At 41.0% G+C, this 21,401-nt stretch overlaps 1 protein-coding gene across 1 annotated transcript; it reads left to right on the top strand.

Annotated features, from left to right (window-relative positions):
• The first annotated feature begins 724 nt into the window (after window positions 1-724).
• RGMB (repulsive guidance molecule BMP co-receptor b) lies at window positions 725-18,893 on the top strand. The gene is made up of 3 exons (XM_038124925.1): window positions 725-1,075; window positions 3,510-4,021; window positions 12,992-18,893. The coding sequence occupies exons 1-3, from the start codon at window positions 976-978 to the stop codon at window positions 13,673-13,675; spliced, it is 1,296 nt and encodes a 431-aa protein (XP_037980853.1). The 5' UTR covers window positions 725-975; the 3' UTR covers window positions 13,676-18,893.
• The last annotated feature ends 2,508 nt before the right edge of the window (window positions 18,894-21,401 follow it).

Below are 21,401 nucleotides of genomic sequence, written 5' to 3'. Positions count from 1 at the left end.
TCGACCAACTGGCCTCAGCCAGTCTAGTCTTAGCAATACGAAATATGCTTGCTAGAAAGGAGAAATAGATTGAAAAAACAAACAGCCCGAAAGCAGTATTTTTACTTGCATCTGAGATGTGCTGTAGCTCCTCCTGTTTCTTAGTGACATAGTCAAAGGGAAATTTACCTTTGGATGATCAAAAAATATCCTAACATGATGCCATTTTATTTCTCCCGCAGATTTTTTTCCTAATTCTCCCCCCGCTGATGTCCCCTGCTCTGTCTCGGTGTTCTGTCACCCACCCCCGTCCCTGTGCTGCCATCTGCTCTGTTCCATTGTGTACCGGTGTTGCCATTTGCTCTCTCCGGCCGTGTCCCCTGTCTGCGCCGCAGGTCTTCCACGTCCCATCCCTGAGATGTCCCTGCCCTGCCCTGCCCTGGGAGTGCCCCCTTTCTTATCCTAGCGGTGTTCCTGATCTATCCCGGCGTGGCCCCCTCTTCTCTCCGGGCGGCGTTCCCCACCCTACCCCGGGGTGTTTCCTTTCCTATCCCGGCGCTGTTCCCTGCCCTGTCCCAGAAATTCCCCCTAGCGGCCTCTCGCGACCCGTCCCGCCTCAGGGGCGCGGCTCGCTGTGCGTTAGTGACGCGGGGCCGGGGCCCGCGGCGGGCGGGTCGTTGCCGCCAGGGGAAGTCGGGCGCCGAGGCCAGCCGTGACGGACAGCTCAGGTAGCCAATAGGAGGCGGCGGAGCCGGAGGGGCGCGGCGGACGCAGAGCGAGTGCAGGCGCCGCCGTCGCCCCCCAGCATCCGGGGTCTGTCCCTTTGTGCGCGTCGCGTCACGCCCCGTTGCCGTGGCTGCCGTCGCACCGCTGGAGCAGGAAGAGACGGAGGGGGGAAGCACCGTGGAAAACGTCGCCCGCCCGCCCGCCCGCTCCGCCGCCGCCTCATGCCGTGGCGCCGTCCTGCCGCCGGCCCAGGGACCTGTATGGCCGGGCATGGGAAGCGCTGTGCCTTCCCGCGCCCCCAGGGCTGAGGCGTCGCTCGCCGCTCTGCGGCGGCTGCTCGCCGCACTCGGGCTGCTGCTGCTGGGCGCAGGTACCGTGAGTGTGGGGCTGGGAGGGACAGGAGCGCAGCCGTGTGCGCGCAGACGCGAGGAGCTGGCGGGTCCTTTCCCTTTCCGGTAGAGCCTTTCATGAGCTGACCTGTGTAGTCCAGAGGAGAGAAGACTGAGAGGGGATCTCGTTAATGGGTATAAGTATTTCCATCCGAGAGGATGGTGCCAGATTCCTTCATTGGTACCGAGCGACAGGAAGAGTAACAATAGCTATAAACTGAAACGCAAAAAGTTTCATCTCAACATGAGGAAGAACTTCTTTGCATTAAAGGTGGCAGAGCACTGGAACAGGCTGGCAGGGAGGTCATGAAGTTTCCCGCTCTCCAGACATTAAAACCCTACCTGGACATGTTCCTGTGTCACCGGGTCCAAATGATCCTGCCTTGGCAGGAAGGTCATGGATTTTCCCTCTCTCCAGATATTCAAACCCTACCTGGACATGTTCCTGTGTCACCTGGTCCAAATGATCCTGCCTTAGCAGGGAGGTTGGACTAGATGGACCCCAGAGGTCCCTTCCAGCCCTAAAAATTCTGTGATTCTGTGATTTATTGGACTGTGTGATCACTTGACAGACTTGCTCAGCTAGCCTGATTTATTTGTGATTAAAATAATATTATGAATACAACTGAAGGGAAATAAAAGTTTTGATGCTTTGAAAGTCTGGCTCTAAACCCAGTATTCCCTCTGTCACTTTGCTTGGTGTGGGTCTTTTTTGTGTATCTGAAAACACAGAAGTTGATTGTTGTTAAGGTTTTTTTTCTGTATTCTGCAGAGGTGTGTATGGCTTGCACAAAGAAATTTTCAGCCTACCTACACAAGTCATGGTCATGCTTAGCTGTTGGTGGAGAATTCCTCATTCTACTTTGTGTTATCTTGGGATTTTGACAGATTTGTGTTAGCTATGCATCACTGACAAAACATATTGCTCTTATAAATTCATGGTTTCGATAGTCAGAGTAAGTCATGTGAATACTGACTCAGGAAGGTCAGCTAAGGGGCAGGGAAAGAAACTGCTGATATTCTCTTATCACTGGGTGCATTGCAGAAAACAGCTATTTAAAAATGAAAAATGTTGTTATTCAGCCTGTTTTCCCCTTCTCATGGCTCAGGAGTTTCTCATATATTTCGTTTTCCCTTTTTTTAACTCTTCTGTGTGTCTTTGTGGCATTCAAAACCCACTTTATGGCAGTGAGAAATTTCAGATAAATGTTCCCACAGATGAATTTTAGTAGACAGTTTTGCAGACTTGGACAGCTGTTGCATGAAGTTGTGCACCTGTAATTTATGAAGGTCCGTTTTCTCTTTGGATGGCAGGAAATGTGATCTCTCCTAGATTAGGGTCCTTCTGGTTTTAACCTGTGTGAAATATGTGGTTCTGTTGCCCTCAGTGTGTCTTGTTCATTTAAGTTTTGGTCCTGGTAAGTTCTTTGGTAAAAGTTACCTTCAGAAAGCTGTTAACTGCCATAAGAATCTGGAAGGATTTCAGATCATACGTGTGAGAACTGTGGAGGAGAAAACTGTAAAACTTTGGTTTGCTTGCAAGGATGTTAACTTTTTTTTCATGGAAATCGGGTAATCAGATAAAATCTGATTGATTTGCTCATGTAAACTGAACTGTGTAGCAGTTGTATACATGTGATAATTACTTCAGGCTTTTGTGGGGAGTTTCTTTCCCTCCTGTCTTATTACTGAATTGTGCTCTGAAAGGTACAGCTACTGCAATGTGCGGGTGCATTAGCTGAAAACTTGCACTTCAGACAACTGGGTTTTTTCATGCTTTAGTCCCAAAAAAAATGAACAATGAAGCTTTACCTATGGCAGTGCCAGGGAAATAAAGCAAACTGCTTGTCTGCTTACCTACCCATTCTCCACCCCCCCACCCCCCCCATTTCTAGAAGAGAATTTGGTTTTTTCTTTATTCAGTCTAGTTTTTGTCTAAACATTTTTAGACATTTGACATGTCTTAACATCTAAACAATGTCTAAACAGCATTGCTTTGTTGCCTTTACCACATTCTTCGGAGGGACAGAATTCTATATAAAAATTCAGTAAATTGTGTAAAGCACTTAAAGACTAAATGGAGACTTCCTTATTGACTAAGTGATTAATTTAAACACAGAATTGCATCCTCACCTTGGTATCTAGAAAGAAATGTTTGGCTTGTACTTGACAGGACTTAGTGCTCTACATTTTCATCTAGACAATATGAAGTAATAGATTAAGACTCCTGTCAGCCTCTGAGATAGAAAGATAGCAATGGAGACTATCTTTCAACCTCTTCTTTTCTAAGATGCAATGTTTCCCTAATGGGTGAGCACTTTAAGTTGTTTTCTATGATACTTGTGGGAGTGGAAATGGGTATTGTCACCTTGGAGATTTGCTTTATCTCTTTCTGCTGTCTCTTTTCGTGCTTAGGTGATTGTGAGCTGCACACATCTTGTGGAATCCAGAAGTGCACCACTGATTTTGTATCCTTTACTTCACATTTAAATGCAGCTCTTGAGGACTTTGATTTGGAATTCTGCAAGGCCCTGCGGGCATATTCTGTGTGTACCTATCGCAATTCCAAAGTATGCCGTGGAAACCTAGTCTACCATTCTGCAGTGCTTGGGATCAGTGATCTCATGGCCCAGAGAAACTGTACCAAAAATGGACCTACATCCTCCACCAACTCTGAAATGACCCATGATCCTTGCAATTACAGTGGCCACACCGAAGAGAGAGAACATCAGGGGGGAGAGAAGACACCTCCTCCTACTTATCTGTTTTGTGGCTTGTTTGGCGATCCTCACCTGAGGACTTTTAAGGATCACTTCCAGACATGCAAAGTGGAAGGCGCTTGGCCCCTCATAGACAATAAATACTTATCAGTGCAAGTGACCAGTGTACCTGTGGTCCCAGGATCCAGCGCTACTGCTACAAACAAGGTACAGATTATTTTTGTGCACTGTGCATGCAGAAGTAAAAGGCTAAGACAATTAAGTAAGTCATTAGCCCTTAACCATGAAGAAGCATATTAGCTTGAGAATCTTCTATGCAGTAGTATAAAAAAGTAGACTCCTAGCCTCTTCTTTAATGAGCATCAAACAAAACAGGTTCTTTTCTTCCCTCTGCTCCTGCTTAAGAAAACCTGTGTGTATCACCATACAAGCCTGTAATGATACTGATGTAACACGTTAAAATAGTTGCTGATTATTGTACATCTGTGACTGCCTCTGCACTAATTAGAAGTTCAAAAAATCATACAATGCTTTGGTTTGGAAGGGAATTTAAAGATGGAAAGAATGTATGTGTCTGCTTTTTATTAATTTTCTAAACTTCACAGCTAAAACAGTAGAAAACAAATCATACTGAGAGTGGCTCAAAAAACTGGTTACCAAAACACTGATGATTCAGAGCCAAAACTAGAGGGCGAACTGCAGAGAACTGAGAGGAGCTAGCAACCTAAATATCTGTGACAAGGACTTAATACCTCAGCTTTACTAAACAAGCAGTGGCCTTTAAATTGTGCCAAGAATATTAAACCCTTGTTGAAACAGGCAAGACTTAAGATTGCACTCCTCTCAGATACTTTGAGGAGTCTAGAGTAGGAATACATCCACTAGTATTTAAGAAGTGATGCTATTTCTTTAACTTAAGAAAAGTCCTTGTCTCTTCCTGGTGGACACAGGTAGCCAGTGTGTCCATCAATTACTTAATCATGCATTTGAAGCTGATACTGTCATGTATCTCTTTTGGAGTGAAAGGGCTTTTTGAAAAATTGTGGTAGTGGAGCTCTTTTATTGTCAAGCTATGTCAGGCTATGTGTACACAGCTTCAAGACATTTACACCAGAGAATTTTCACTGTTTTTTTAAGCCTTGAAGTAGGTTTTCTTCATTACTGGGGTTAGAAGCAGGAGTTGACTTCTAGGATAGAGCCCACACATCTTCTGTGGAGTTGGCTGGGCAGTAGTATTAATATACAAAAATCAATTTTACTATTAAGTTTGTTCTGGGTTCCGAAGTATTGAAGTAATGGCAATGCTTGGATGAATGAACAGAGATTGGACTGAAGCTCAGAATGACATTTTCTTAACTTATGCCAGTTTCAAAAATAGTCTTCATTGTGAATGACTTCTGAAGGTGTATAAAATAAGGGAATGAGACTAATGTGAGTAAGCTTTGCAACAGAGACTTATGTCTCCCGCAGTCTCCTCCACAGGCTTTTTCTACAGTGGAAAAAAAAGCTGCATTTCATAATCTGCAGTAAGTTTGATGCTCAGTTTTGCCAAATTTTCTTTATTTCCTTGTTCCTGATAGTAGTAGAAGAAAAAGTTGAGATTCTTGTGTACAAATTGTGTGGATGGCTAGAGTGTGGTTGTAGTAGATAGGTGATCTTAAGTTTAGCCACATTCTGAAGATGACTGACTATGGTAGCACATTATGATGGTATATGTCTTTTCAAAGAGATAAAGAGAAGAACACCAGGAGTAAATGTATGTACATACTGAGGGAAAGTATGATTTTAAAAGGTTTACCTTTCGTCTTTATTCTCAAGAAAGGGCTTTTTTTAAAATTTGATTGATATTTTTATTTGGTATTTTGATTTGATTTTTTTAATTTGATTTTATTTGATGTTTTTTCTTCTCTTCTAGTAATGCCTGTCATTGCCCAAGTACAGCTAAGTGTGCAGAAGCAATTAAATAAAACAACATCTATGGTTTATGATACTGGAAATATTTCTAATGCTGATATATCTTACATGTTGCAAGATGCTGTGCCTCTGATCTTGGGAGAGGGGGTGACGGTGGTTGCTGGCTAGCTCCGACACCCTTCCTTGGCGCGCGCCTCCAAGTGACTGCTCCCTGCCTTGAGCCACAGCCTAGGGCCAAGGGTAGCAGTTCAGCTGCTGGTAGAAACTCCTTCTCGTGACCTGGCCAAGCAGGTGACCAAAGGGATCCTCGTCAAGCTGGAATGGTTAAGGAGAAAGAGAGGGGCACTCTGGCTGCAGTTTCCAAGTTGCTTTTATTCCTTCCCCGAGGGGAGATGGCAGGTGATAACAAAGAAACAAACTTGCAGGAAGCAGGCACAGAGAAGCAAGGAGTACAGGGATACTTTAACTTATAAAGGGGGGCTGACAACCAATGGTTAACAACTGGGGAGGGGTATAAGGAGGGACTAAATTATCATATAACCAATGGAATAGGAGAGCGGAGGAGAGCAGATGTAACCGACTAATAAGAGGAGGAAAATGACATAACTGACATGGAAGAATCTAGACCAAGGGGCAAGGATTACCAAGACTGACAGGCTGTAGGGGCAGGATTACAGGGATTGACATCAAAGTGTCTGGAAAAAGAGGCAGTAGCAAGGGTGATTGAGAGGGTGGGTACAACTTAGGGTGAAACCAACTAGGGAATAATGTAGGGGTACATGGAACAGGACATCACAAACATGTTGCAGCACAGAACTAAAAACAATAAAGCTGAAAACCACACCACAACAGTTGCACAGTCCTTGAATTTTTTTCTTTTTTGACAAATAACAGAATTTAGCATACCTGTTGTAGGCAAGGAAGGTTGTCTGAATGTACAAGTGACTTAGAAGATAAGTTTTAATATCTCTAATGCATGCCCTTGACTCGTATTTCTAGTAGGAGCAGACTACTATAATGAAATAGAAAAGGCCTGTTAAGCTACACTACCACTGCTTCATTCACACCATTAACATTTTCCTCTGCATGTATTCCACAGTGGTTGACTATCTGCTGTTGGATGTACTTAAATTATTTTGGCCACCAGTTAGCTTAAAGAACTTAAGAGCTACACTTCAGTGACATTTATCTACATAGAGTAATCCCTAGCTGAGAGCATGCCAATAGGTCTTCCACCTTCATCAAATGAAAAGTTTTCAGACTGTTCCTTTTTGTTAGTCTGGCTGTTTTTTCATTGCACGTATTTGAAATAGATGTTTAATGGGAAATAAAAACAAAGGTATATTCTGAACTTAAATTGTACAGAAGCCTAAGCCAATACTAACCTAATTAGTCCTGTCTAAAGCAGGTCTAATGAAAGGAAGGACAACAAGAGTAGAAGATTTAGTTTTTCCTGAATGCATTTCTCAGGGAAGTAGTTTAAGAAGCCATAGAAGCAGAATGGGTAATCTTCAGCCTATTGTCCTTTTGAAAAGTACAAACCTTCACTTGCCTTTGTAGGGAGTTAGTACTTATCACTTTCATCCTAGCTTTCTGCTGTATCAATCTTTGAGGGAGTTGATAATGAAGGCAAACTTATGTGTGAAGTTTTCTTCTCTCCAAGACCTAAGAGACTATGGGAACCCCAGGAGCCTGAGGACTATCCAGTAAGTTCATAAAGAACAAGAGAATGCCAGGAGGACACTTCAAGTAAGAATTTGAGGAATAAATGCATGTTGTTTCTCCCCTACTGCTCACCTTGCATCTGGCATGATAGTATGAAAAGCAGGAAAAATTTCCCTTGAATCCCTTAATTGGAAGAGCACATCTTGTGAGAGTTGTGTACTTACAAAAATGCTCCTGACAATTTGTTTGTAGGTGTTTTGCACATTTGTGTTACTCATAGTAACATGTTTTTCACCATGAACAGAGCTATTTTACATTCTGTAGTCGAGCTGAAACTTCAAAACTCCAGTTTTTTGAGCTTGCCTGATGTGCTTATGCCCCTTGGCATAGGATCCTAGGGCCTTTCAGGTGGAAAAAGAAGATCATCAGCAAGTAACTGGGAAACTGAGTTTAAGTTTAAGCTCTTCTTTGTTTTTCTTTCTGACAGACTTCCTGCATGTGTTTTGAGTAGGTCACTGACATTATTCATGTTTGATTTCTGCAGCTCTAGATAAAGAGCTTCCCTGTCTTGGAGGGAGTTTTGCAATGCCCTGAGAATAAATGTCTATTACAAGGGGCAGGTAGGAAGAGTATTGTATAGTGCACTAAATAGAATATTGAGGTTTTAAAATTTTTATTTATTGTGTGCTTTATTTGGAGGAGTACAAAGTCTTTATAGCCTTTTGCACCTGTGACAGGTGTTTTGGATATCACTGAAGTAATTGTCCCTGAATAGCAACTGAGGCAGAGATGCTTAGGCTTGCCAATGGAAAGCTTTTCTTCTTGTTTGGAGGTGTCTTCTTGTTTGCATTAATTGGAAATGTGAGTTTTTTTCTGTCCAGGTGTTTTGTAATAGATAGCTTGAGGGTGAGAGAGAGAATTTAAGGACACAGAGAAAGAAAAAAACTACGGAGCTTTTTACTGTCATGATTTATTGGGTATAAACCTTGGAACCTGGGAATTGGTGCTATCAGCAGGGTAAAGGAATTTGGGGGATAAATGTTCTTCTACACAGAGTCAAAACGCTTTCAATATCTTTTGTAGCATGATTTTTGCATGAGTGAGCACAGTGTAACAGAAAAATAATTAAAAGGTAATTGGAAGATGAATGTTCTAAATGTTTTAAGAAATAGAAGGATCAGGTAACTTGTCACATGTTATTATTCTTTTCATCTTTATGGACATTTTGCTTAAGGTAGAGATTAATTTGTCTTATTACGTAGAAATAGCTTTATACCACAGTTAAGTTGGAGGCTGCAATAGAATAATTTAGGTTGGAAAAGACCTTTAAGATCATTGAGTCCAGTTGCAAACTGTCAATTCTACCTCTAAACATGATCCGTAAGTGCCATGTCTACATGCCTTTGAAACGTTTTTGGGGATGATGATTCAAGAGGCTGGGAAGCCTGCTCCAGTGCTTGACAACTCTTTCAGTGAAGAAATTTTCTCTACTATTCAATCTAAATCTTCACAGCACAGCTTAAGGGCATTTTTTTCATCCTGTCACTTGCTATTTGAGAGGAGAGGCTGACTCCCACCTACAACCTTCTTTCAGAGACACGTAGACAGCAGTGAGATCTCCCTTGAGCTTCTTTTTATCCAGGCTGAACACCCCCAGCTCCCTCAGCTTCTCTTCATCAGGCTTGTGCTTCAGATCTTTCCCAGCTCCATTTACCTCCTCTGGACTTGTACCTCAATGTCTTTCTGGTTGTGGGAGGTGCAAAACTCAACACAGGATTTGAGGTCTCACCTCAGCAGTGCTGAGTACCGGCTAGAGTCCTGCCCTCGTCCATATGGCTGCACTTTGTCTGACCCAAGTCAGGATGTCCTTGGTCTTCTTGGCCTGCTACGCCCACTCTGGCTCATGTTCAGCCGGCTGAAAAACCAGCATCCCTAGGTCCCTTTCCACTGGGCATTTTTTCACTCACTCTTCCCCAAGCTTGGCAGTGTTATAGTAAAGGTTGAAGTTAATGATGTTAGAGGTCTTTTTCTACCCAAACAATTCCAGAATTCTATGAAATGAATAGTAAAATAACAACATAGTGATACCTTCATCATTGTAATTGCATTGTGGCACTAGGGAAGATATTATTGTCACTACTATGAATGTAGGGATGGAGCTATGATCAGGCTATGAACGATTTATTGCTCAGATAAACATCAGTCTCAGAGGCCGTGAGATTTTAGAGGAGCAGGCAGTCAGCCATAGCACAAAGTACTCACAAGTTTCTTTGTTACAAGACAATATATAACTTTCGAAACCAATAGACAGTTGCTACAGGATTTATTTTACTTTTCTAACCCATCACCTTTACTTACTTCTGCTGCACGGTGGATATTTTTATCCAATGAGCTTCTAAGTCACAGGCACACATGTTCTTCTATTTTAACTTCTAAACTCTTAGCTTATTCTATACAACCACACCCCTACATTATAAACTCTTCACCATTTTACCAGTACAGTTTCTCACTTACTTAAGGCATATTCTCATCTACAACTATAGAAATAAAAGTTTATGATTTTTCTGCCTAGTATCTGTGTATTGTATTTTTTCATCAATCTAAGCTTCTTCTAAGGCTGCAGATCAAACCCTTCTGCGTCTGATTCCCACGGGAAGATAAGTACAAGAACTCAAGAGTTGAAAGTGTTGTTTTTGTTTAAGGCACACAAGTCTTAAACCTTCTACAAACACATTAAAGTCTTCTCTGGAAATGGTAGTTTTACAGCTCAGTAAGACTGTGTTTGAAAGATTTTGTATGTGCAGTGGAATTTAAGAAAGCTTTGTGATCAGTGTACTCATCAGTACCGGCATCAGTAGAAGTGAGAGGATGAAGTCCAAAATGAAATGTGTAAATTTTATGTGTGGGATTTCTTTGGTTTAGTAATCTTACTATGGCTGATATTTGATTATTGTATCCTCAGATAAGCCTCTGGAAACCTTTATTTTCATCTTTCAGGGTGTCTCACTGTAGAAAACCTCTGCACGTGCCCAAAGAACAAGGCTGATACACTGATTGTTTCAAAGATCTTTCTTTATGTGAAGATTTTGGCATTTGGATTTTTTCATCCTAAGTTTAGAAAGGGCAGCTAATCTCTAGTCTGTAAACAGTACCGCATAAGCAGCTTTTTCTTGGGAACCAGACAGAGTGTGAAAAGTACTGTAGGTACATAAACACATATATAACACATGTTGGGTTTGTTAGAAATAACCATTTTCACTTTTTAATGCTCTCTGATACCTTGGGAATTTAAAGAGCGAAAGCTCTGCAATGACATTTTGCTTCATCTCCCTTTGCAATAGATTCTGAAGTTATCTATCAGTACCAAGGCGTGATACTGAGATAGGAATGTGTGATAAGGCAAAGACAATGCAGCACTCTGGTTTTACTGATCTGGCATATGGATTAGATGGATGTCACCCAACAGACAACAGAATATTCAAAATCAGGGTCTTGAGCTGCAATGTTTAAATACAAGTATGTCCTTGGAAAATCTTAATGGTCTCTGTTGAGTCTCTGTTTAGAGTGTCCTTGCAACATACATGAAGGCCTTTATTCATCTAATAGTGTTTCAGCTCTCATTCAGCATCCATTATATTGCTAATCTTAAATTAGGGTGACGGCTTCTTGTTGCTTCTCTGTGTTCTGAAATTGTGTGCATTTCATTCTTGTAAATGAGGGACTTCTGGAGAGAGCAATTTGGTAGCTGCTTCCTGATAAATTTTGCCAGATGCCTTGCTTAAATATTTAATCAAGCAGACAGTTCAGTGTCTCATTAAAACAATGGGACACTGAACTTCTTTGTCTCTTTTTGGCTTCAGGCTTGTTCAAGTGCTAAGGAGACTTAGAGTTTTACTTCTATAGGTGTGTAAATTTTCTCTCCTCGCAGAACAATGCAAATGTGCTCAAGGAAATAGCAATGCTTCTTTGTCTGAGCAGGCTGAGATAGAAGTCTGTTTCATCCAAACTGTGTTACACAAAATAAAAGGCCTTTTACTGCATTATGGCCTGGACTATATGCAGAAATACTAATCACTTGAGAGACCTCAAGTTTCTGTTCTGTAGGTTGCTGAGCTTACCTTACTAAGAACAAAGCTGTGAGGTCATCTTTACAGCAACAGGGGCACTTGTGCGTTTTCTGGATTTTGGGCATAAACATTCCAGTTCAGCTGTGGTTCACAGACATTACCAAATTACTTGACTACAGATGGTCTCAAGGTATACAGCTGATGCATCTCTTGCTGTATAACTGATTAATGCAAGGAAGAACCATTGGAAAAATCCAATCAGCACTAGTGAGAACATATGAAGTCAAAATAGTAAGTAGTGTCCGTGTTGTGAGACAAACACTGACAAAGCCTCAACCACCTGAGATGAACCAAATATGGAAAATAAATGTAATATTGTTTAGGATATGTCTGCATACTCCGAAGAAGAAATTGTTGCACTGGAAGGAGAGAGGTGGGAAGGCTTGTGTCTTACACCAGTGGTCTAGAGAGGTGAGGTTGCTGTGGAACAGATTTTAAGTTTAACCTTAGTTTAAAAATCCCTTCTGTTATGAAGTTGTGTGAGTCTCATAGCAGACTACTTAAATCATAGACTGTAACTAATTTCATGTAATCAATCAATGAAAACCATTATTAAAATATCTATTCTTGATGCAAAATGTCTTTTGATCTTTTCAAGAAGTCATTCCCCTCTAGTCATTCTTCCTCTAAAGGAAGTAGTATATCTGTTTCTATACTTGGATGTGAATTCTCATTCTAGTCTTTGTTTTAGGAAAGCTGCTAGACACTCCAAACTTGGTTTGCCATATAGTCTAGTTATTCCCTTCAAGTAAGACTGGAGGACCTGCTTTTTCTTTTGTTGTGACCTACTCCAATAAGTAGAAAGGTTTAAAAGGCTAGTTCTAATATTAAAATATATTAAATATATATATAATTAATTGCTTTATGCTAATGATTTTGATGTTGAAAGTCACTCACTCTTCCAAGGCACATCTTTGGGTGTCTTTCATTCTTGCATTGTTTCTCTTGTGGGCACATTTTCTAGCATGGCCTCAAAGTGTCAAATCTCCCACTTCCTAGGACTAATGTATCCAGGATCCCTAAGCTGTTATTTGACTAGTTGTTCTTCTTGGTCCTGATTATACCTTTCCCTGATTTTGCATGGTCTCATTCTGGCTTTGCCATAATTGCCAGCATTGTGGGAATTACTCAGTCCTTATGCTTCTTTGTCATTGCAGGATGCATTCCAAAGTGTTAAGAAACTGTGAGGCAGGAGGTAGTTATGCTTAATTATAGTGTTTTCCTTTCCTGACCTCAAGGCTGTTGCCACATGCTAATAGTCTTGCTTCCAGACCAACAAAAAGCCAAATTTAACATTTGCCATCCGGTAAAGTACTGCTTTAAGCATGTGTACAGGCTGTTTTCCTTAGGCGTGAGTTGTGGACAACTGTCAGGTTTTAAGGCAGTGGGCATATTTAGTTATAAAATGGAAAAGGGATTGAGATGACGATTTCTTTCCACTAACTTTGCCTTTTTTTCCCCTCCCCCACAGATAACTATTATCTTCAAATCATACCAAGACTGTACAGATCAGAAAGTATATCAAGCAATGACTGATGACTTGCCTGCAGCTTTTGTTGATGGTACAACAAGTGGAGGAGATGAGAACACCAGGAGCTTGCACATTGTGGAGAAAGTCAGTGGCAAATACATTGAGATGCATGCAAGGTACATCGGAACCACAGTGTATATCCGCCAGCTTGGGCACTACCTGACCCTGGCCATTCGCATGCCCCAGAAGTTGGTCATGGCCTTTGAGGAGAGCCAGGATCTGCAGCTGTGTGTGAACGGCTGCCCTTCCAGTGAACGTATTGATCAGAGTGGCCACTTGCCATTGCCTGTGATGGGAAAGCTGCTTCCTTGGGGTGCTGCATCTCATCCCCGATCAGGGTACACACTGGAAACAGCCACCACCAAATGCCATGAGAAGATGCTTGTGAAGGACATATATTTTTACTCATGTGTATTTGATCTACTCACCACTGGTGATGACAACTTCACAGCTGCTGCTCACAGTGCCTTGCAGGATGTGGAGGCACTGCACCCCAGCAAAGAGCACTGGCATATCTTTCCCAGGAGTGGAGATGATAGTGTGGGCAGGGATAGCAAATTTTTTGTCAGTCTTGGACTTCTGTGCTTGATCCTTGTTGCATATTTGTACGATTTTTTTTTTTAGACTCTTAACAAAATTTTGAAAAATATATTGTCATAATATATTGAGTTAAGAGGAATATATATGTATATACCATGTATATGAAGGGATGTTTTGTCTTGGGGCATCAATCAGATAGGATGTTAACTGTTTTTATGTATGTTTGATTCAGTATTCTATGTATCTATTTGTTTTACAGTTGTTGAAAAGTTTTATAGTGTCCCTGCAATGAGACCTGATAAAAAAGCACTTTACTTTTCACACATTAAATATATCTCAGTAACTATGTGTTATACATAAAATACTCAATGCTTTCTCTTCTCTAAGTACTGCTTGGTTTAACACGTTTTTTTAAACTGAATTAACTTGTGGGTTTTCCCAAGAGACCTTTAGTTAATGCCAAACATGTATATTTTGAAGCCAGTGAATGGTCTCTGGAGAGAGCTTAAACTTAGAGGGAACACCTTTTTTTTTTTTCTTTTTTTTTCTCCACAGGCCCTCCAATAGTCTGTATTCTAGAAGGCTACAGATTTGTGTTATTCTCATGCTTGGAAACCCCACAATGTATCAAATCTTTGCAAAATGTTGTAGGTGTGGTTCATTAGTTTACCAGTAAGTATTTCTGAGTGTGTAAAAGAGTGGCTGTGCAGTGTGTAAATATTAGAAATTGTTATAATAGAAGAACAGTTGTCGTGTCCTGTCCCTGCCCCTACTGAGGAACATCAGTAAGGTAGTATAAGTGACCCCTGGTGGGGTGCACAGAAATTTGAGATATAGACCAACATACTGGGCAGGTAATCTATAAACAAATTCTTAGTTTGTCTCCTAGCCAAATAGGATGGATAGGATATTGGATAGCTAAGTACTGAATACAGTTGTTATACTTCTTGCTGATGTTTGTTTTCCTCTGCTATATAAGATGTGTAAATTTATGACCAGCAGCTGCAAACCAGGCCAGTTTATTGAAAGAGATGAGGAAACTAAGATGAGGAACCATTCCTTCAGGATCAACAACTCCCAGTTGTACAGTTCCTTCGTAGTGTTTGCAGAGATAACTACAAGAATTTTAACACAGGGATCTGTGTTACTGCTGCATCCCTCCTGAGAGACATTATAAAAATCCTCTTTTCAAGTTATTGGAGAACTCTCAGACCAGAAGAACCCCAGAACAGAAAATTATTTTCTGTAAAACTAAAGAAGAGGTGGGGAAATTTGAATAACTGATACAGAAAAGTGGACAAGATAACAGAACTTAGTGTAACAAGATCATCTGCTAAATATATTGGAGTATTTCAGCTGAAAGGCTAATCACACAGTGTGAAGGTAAATTGAAAGTGCCAAAACTTAAAAAAAGTTATGTCAGATACATACAAAGAAATACAGACCTAATAAACCTAATCACAACTGTGAATGTTGCTTTACTAAGCTTGTATATTACAACTGGAAGTTGAGGTGTTTGAGAAATAATCTTATCTTGAAGATGTATCAGTGAAATGAGTTGTGGAAATTCCCGTAGAAGGCAAAAGGAGCTTTAAATATGTATACATTTACTGTACACAGAAGGCAGCTGTCATACCTGTAGGAGCTCACTCACAGGTGTCAGTCTAACAGCACAAACTCTGTAGAAGGCTATGTAATGTGATCATCAGTATTTTAATGCAACAACCAGTCAGCCATTACTGATGCTATCTGTTTGCTGGCCTTTGTCTTAAGCTACTCTTGGATATTAGTGGCTTACTCAAAAGGGTTTTTAAATATCTTCTAGAACACTCCTAACCATTTGCTAACAGAGCTTCTAACAACAGATGATGATACTTCTTTGTAGTTGTGGAGTCTGACAACTTCCTTAGTAAGTATGTTGCAGGACTGGCAGAGACTGTATGCCTAATCCTTTATTTTGTGTGTACAGAAGGCTCCTAAACAAGAGTATTATTAGAAGAAATAGTAGGTTCAATTGCCTGTCAAACTAAAAATTATTTTTTTCTTCCTATCCGGAAAGACTGTCCAGAAGAAAAATGTGTATACAGCATCTGTTAAGTGGAATACAACCGGAGAGTACAACCTTTTGTTCTTATGGGTCAAGTTGCAGACCTTCAGTATTGCATTTCCTTTCAGATTACTGCTGTACTGCCAGAAAATAGAATACCAGTTATTTACATTCTCCTACTTTAGCATTATGAATACTATGCATTTGTTTTATGAATTTTGAGGCTGTGCCAGTGTCTGTTTACTTATATACACTTCAAAGTGAAGCAAGCAATTCTGCAAGCTTTGTACTGCCTAATGAGAGTTTCATTAGTGGACATGTTTTGATAAAAAAGCCTAGGAGTGTCATGGCTTTCTTCTCTTCTGAGAAGAGACAGAGCACAGTTTAAAATATTGCATTCATTTTCTTCATTTAGGTACAGCTATTGTCTTTTACACTGAAATTTTCATGCTTTGGTTATTTAATGCCCATCTGTGTCTTGACTGATACAAATTCTTTCCTGTCTTTCCCTGTTCTAGCTATACAATATCCAAACAGGACTAGTTACAATTCCCTTTTTTTTTTAGCAGGTATTCTGTGTTTTTTGCAAGGTAAGCATTCTCTGTATTGTGCTGCTACTTCTCTTCAACTGTTTTCAAAACAAACAGAGATTGTGGGGATCAGTGTTGTCCATTAGATTTTATAGTTCTCATGAATTGCCTTGTTATGGAGAGCAACATAGCTACAGAGCAAGTACAAGTATGCTGGTAAATTTGTGATGCTGATGTAAAACAGCTGCATCTGATCTGATTCAGAATTCTTTATATTTGTAACTGAACTTTGGAAACATTAAAAGCTGCTATTACTAAATTAACTGTAAACAGTAAGATTGATTACAGACTTTGTGGAGGGGTATATGTAAGAGCTCATTAACTAGATATAAAAAAAGTGTCATACGGGGTGTGCCAATACCTTATTTAGAGGAATATTTTACACTTATTTTACAATTACATTATTACATTTCCATTCTTTTACAATTATTTTAAAGCTTAATGTCCACTTCTGTCTACACTGTAACAATAGAAGAATATTTATTTATGTACGCAAAATATGTACATGTCATTGATTCAGCATGTGCAGAGGGCTGGATCTACAGAAGTTTTGTATGTCTAGTTAGTGTGTAAAGTATCTAAATCCAAAATTAAGACACACAATAAAGCCTTTTCATCTTGAACCCACCCAGATGTTTCTCTGGGATCTCTAATTATTTTCTTAGTCCAGTGAGCCCCCTTAAAGAATCTGTGTTTTGCTGCTGAGCAGAGAAAATGAAACCAGTCTTGAGAGCTGCACCTGCACCCAGCCAGTTACATGTTGGTCATCTGCCTGGTTTACTTGCAGGACCTTCTGGGCAAGTTTGACTTGCTCACTCATGTTTGGCAGGTGATGGTGGAGTTGTTTAGAGTATAGTGGTGATGAGCATTCTGCTGGAGTTTGGGAGAGGCAAGTTGAAATTCCTCTTCTGCCTTGCTCTTTCACATCTTGTGAGTAATAGTTGGGTGCTATTATTGAATAAACATAATTTTGTAGTATTACAGGGAGATAACTTTACCCAGACTTAGGTCCAGAGGTCTTAAGTGGCTCAAAAGAGACTGGAGGCATACTTCAGCACTTGAGACGTATTTCACCTAAATTCGGCAAACTAAACCTGTAAGCTACTTTACTACTGTAAGCTACAACTACATTTGGTGGAGTGCATGGCAACATTTTAGATTGGATCAAATTATCTTCTGGAAATGCCTATTGTTATTGTCCAGGAGAGGAGGAAACAGCTATTTTAAGTAGCTGAAGTCGGGTGAAACTAGTCCAGTCCTGATGGGTACATTTTAAATTCCTGCCTAGGTTCACACCCAGGGACAACCTATGTTCACTAGAGACGAGACACCTGACCCAGCACTTCCTGCACAGCTCCTTGTCTCCCAGACCTGGCTGATGGAGACACCTTGGTATGGGAAAGTTTCACACCAGACCTAGGTCTTGCCTGTAGTCTAAAACCTTCAATGTTTGATTATCTTGAAAGGAGAACTGAAGAAGGCAACAAGGCCACCCCATGCTTGTTGTACTGGCCCGTTCTCCCAAAGCACTCTGTGCGTCAAGGGTGGAAAAGAGAAATGAAGAAGCTGATGTCATCATGCTAGTGAATGATGTACAGTATATAACAAGTGTGCAGAGGAACAAGGGCTGCATTTTCTAATTAAAGGATTTTATCTTTTAGGCTCTTCTTGGATGTGTCCTTGCTGCCATTACCATTCAAATGTTTTACAGAAAGCAAAACAGTTTCAACAGCTGAGGCTGGCAAAAACCTTACATACACTGAAGCCGTATTATTTATGTATTTGACTAGAAAGTAAGAGGTGTTTGTTTGAATCCCCACTCCAAATTGTGTGAAAGAGATGTGTAAACAAAGGTTTCTTGCCTGCTTGGGTGACTGCAATAGTTATCCTACTGGGCTTACCATTTTTATCTGACCTTGATAAAAGAGCAAGTTGCTGTCCTTTCTCAGGAAAAATGCTCTGATTGGAAGTGTATGAGACCTGCATTCAAAGAGTATATTGGATTGAAACTACTCCCACTTTCTATAGGTGGAGTATGTCAGAGGAATAACTTTCTCTAACACTGTCTGTCTGTAGAGACATCTCAGTGGTGGCAAACCCATGTGGGCAGGCCAAGTTTAAAAATCACATCACCATCTCTGATGCCATCTCTAATCCCTTACTTCTGACCTTTGTACTGCCAGTGGTCTGGCATGACCTGCCTTCATCTAGTTCTTCTTCCTTCTAGTGCTGCCAGTCATCACTCACTAGCTTGCCTAAAACACCATGAACAAATTCTCTGTAAAAATAATAAGTGAGCTGATACTCAGCCATGAGAGAGAACTGTTACCAAAACAGGCTTTTTGGGAGGGGAAAAAAATTATAATGCTTTAGCAATTATAAATCCTGTAAAAATACCCTAATCACTTAAATTGTGCCTTGCACAGTAGTGTTTGGGATTCTTTGCAATGCTACCATTTCAGATTTTTTTTTTTGTTTTAATGTGCGTGTAAAAAAGTAAAAGTCTCACCTTCTTGCCCAAAAAAACCTCTCCTGTAGAAAAGCAGATTGGGTTAATGTGATAAATAGGTGTGATTCATGCTGACAAAATTGAAACAGTAATCAATATTGATACAGTAATTAATATTTGGAGATAACAAAACGGTTTAGAAGTCTAATACCAGGAAGAGGGGAGGGGAGGGGAGGGGAGGGGAGGGGAGGGGAGGGGAGGGGAGGGGAGGGGAGGGGAGGGGAGGGGAGGGGAGGGGAGGGGAGGGGAGGGGAGGGGAGGGGAGGGGAGGGGAGGGGAGGGGAGAGGGGAGAGGGGAGGGGAGGGGAGGGGAGAGGGGGAGGGGAGGGGAGGGGAGAGGGGAGGGGCCCGTTTCCCCCCCCCCCCACCCCCCCCCCCCCCCGATCTCCTGCAGATGTTCAGGACAGAAAGGAGTAAGAGATAATTATTACTAAATTTATTTGGAAGAGAGGGAAAACTGCGATGGAAATCAGGAACATGCTAATTTTATGAGATTTATTGCTTTAATGTTAGAACATGATACTGGCTTATTATGTTAGTTTGGGCTCATATTATACCAGCTTGGTGTGCATCCAAAGGTGAAATAAAGGACACCTGAGGAAGAGGAGAAACCTTCCTCAGACGACCCCCAAAGAGTGGTGCGACCACCTAAAAGAGATGGTGGCGCATGCGTGATGAAGATGATGATGAGGGTGGAGATACAAGTGTGACAAATCGAAAATGGGAGGAGATGGTGATGGCATACAGCATAGAAAGGGGAATTGTAACTTAATGACCTTGTACATGAGGTGGCAGGGGTATCAAAGCCCTTGCACTCCGTACCCCACGGTAATTTTTTTGCTTATGCGCTATTATCAGAACCAGATTATTCTTCATTTTTACCAAATTATACTGCAAATATTTTGAGTGTATTCAATTTTATATATTCTAAACTACTTCATTAAAATTGCTGCTACATTTAATTCTATTTGGTTTTTTATTTGTGATTGAATAATTGGGCAAACATAACAGTTTTCATTCAGGCAATGCAGTTAGATCCACACACAACATGCGCCACAGCTGGCTGAGGCAGAAGGCTCTTTTGATGGTAGGTTCCAGCAGAGGTTTATTACACAGAGGCTGAAGGAAACCCAGGCTGAAGAGGAAGAGCACATGCTCTGGACGACTTAAGCCGGGGAAGGGATTGGGGGGCGGAGCTAAGGGCAGGGCAAAGGGGATTGGTCTCCAGGGCAGAAGGGCCAGCCCCCAGGGGCATACAACCAATGAGGAAACAGGGAAAGGAGAAACCAGGGTAGGTTGCGAAACATAGGGATCAGTGAGACAGAGGGCCATGGGGGAGTATTGTCTTTCCCAACAGGAGGAACAAACTCTATGGTACAGAGCCCTTGGAATTGGCTGGGGGGAGGGAGTTCATGGGCTACTATATTTTAGCTATTATAAATCCTGTAAAAGGCCCCCAGTAATTAAATTGTGCCTTGCACAGTGGTGTTTGGGATTCTTTGGAATGCTACAGACTCAGAATGATTTTTTTTTAATATGCATGTAAAAAAGTCAGTCTCACCTTCTTGCAAATGAGATAAGCTTTATGTATGTTAAAGAGATCAAATAACCAGAGACAGATACTTCTCTATAATAAGAATAATTGTTAAAGAATCATTTCAGATGTGCCTGTGTCTATGGCAATCACAGTCTTCTGCCCTCTCTCTGCAACTAGTCTAGGCTTCTTGGCTAAAAAATATGAAATCCTGCAGAGATGACCCTCTGTGTTTGAGTCCTTGAGAACTTTCCACAATCAGACCTGTCTGTTCATTGACAGAAGTGCTGAGAGTTTCTTCTGTCTCAGCAGACCATCAGCTAACTCTTTTAAGACAGTGGATTACTTCTTTACTTCCACTGGATGCATTTTTTGCATTGTTTTATTCTGATCATAAAATCTGACAATCCTGATGTTGCTGTTTCGCGGACAGAAACAGAAGACCCTTAAAAGTGGAAACACTTTCTACTTCAGGATTTAGACTCAGATAGAAATCTAAATTTCACAATTATAAAAATGAAGCCAAATAGAGCTCTTTTCATAAATGTGTTAGGATGTTGCTCCTACATTGTCTGCTGAGAGCAAAGTGTGTAGGGAAATCTCTAGTTCTGCACATTTGAGGTGATTTTGCTCTGAGTTTCTTCTACATAGCTCAAACAAAGCAAACACTTGTCAGCAGCTGGAGTGCATTACATGATCTTCTAAACATTTCTGTCCATTTAGTTCTACCAGGAAGGATTCTACCAGGAAGGATTCATTTCATCCAGTCAGAGATGTGAATCAAAAGCAGGGTAAGAGGGAGGCTGAAATAAGGAGGTTCTCTTCAAAAGTGAAAATCTCACCACCTCTTTCAATATTAAGAAAAGGTCAGTTGTCTGGTAATTATAATGCAAACCTTTAAAATCAATATTCTATGTAATATCTCTGGTTAAAAAAATAACAGCCACAACCCTGCAATCTAAAAGCAGTTCATTAGTCTAACGACCAAAAAACCCTCACAGTTTCAACTTTAAGTAGCCAGTAAAAATATCCTCTGAGCAAAGTGCCAGTAGTTAAATGGCACTATATTGGCCACTGGTGGAGGCTTTAAATTAAGGGCTGCTAACTGTAGTGTAATTGTGCACAATAGG

The sequence above is a fragment of the Motacilla alba genome, chromosome Z (assembly GCF_015832195.1).
Source record: "Motacilla alba alba isolate MOTALB_02 chromosome Z, Motacilla_alba_V1.0_pri, whole genome shotgun sequence".
NCBI lineage: Eukaryota > Metazoa > Chordata > Aves > Passeriformes > Motacillidae > Motacilla > Motacilla alba.
This window is presented reverse-complemented; position numbering and strand designations above follow the sequence as displayed.

What these genes read in the sequence shown, in the direction of transcription:
- RGMB (XM_038124925.1), top strand. Translation starts at nt 976, where the DNA reads ATGGGAAGCGCTGTGCCTTCCCGCGCCCCCAGGGCTGAGGCGTCGCTC. An exon ending in GCTGCTGCTGCTGGGCGCAG is followed by an intron (nt 1,076 to 3,509) that starts GTACCGTGAGTG and finishes TTTCGTGCTTAG; the next exon opens with GTGATTGTGAGCTGCACACA. An exon ending in GCGCTACTGCTACAAACAAG is followed by an intron (nt 4,022 to 12,991) that starts GTACAGATTATT and finishes CCTCCCCCACAG; the next exon opens with ATAACTATTATCTTCAAATC.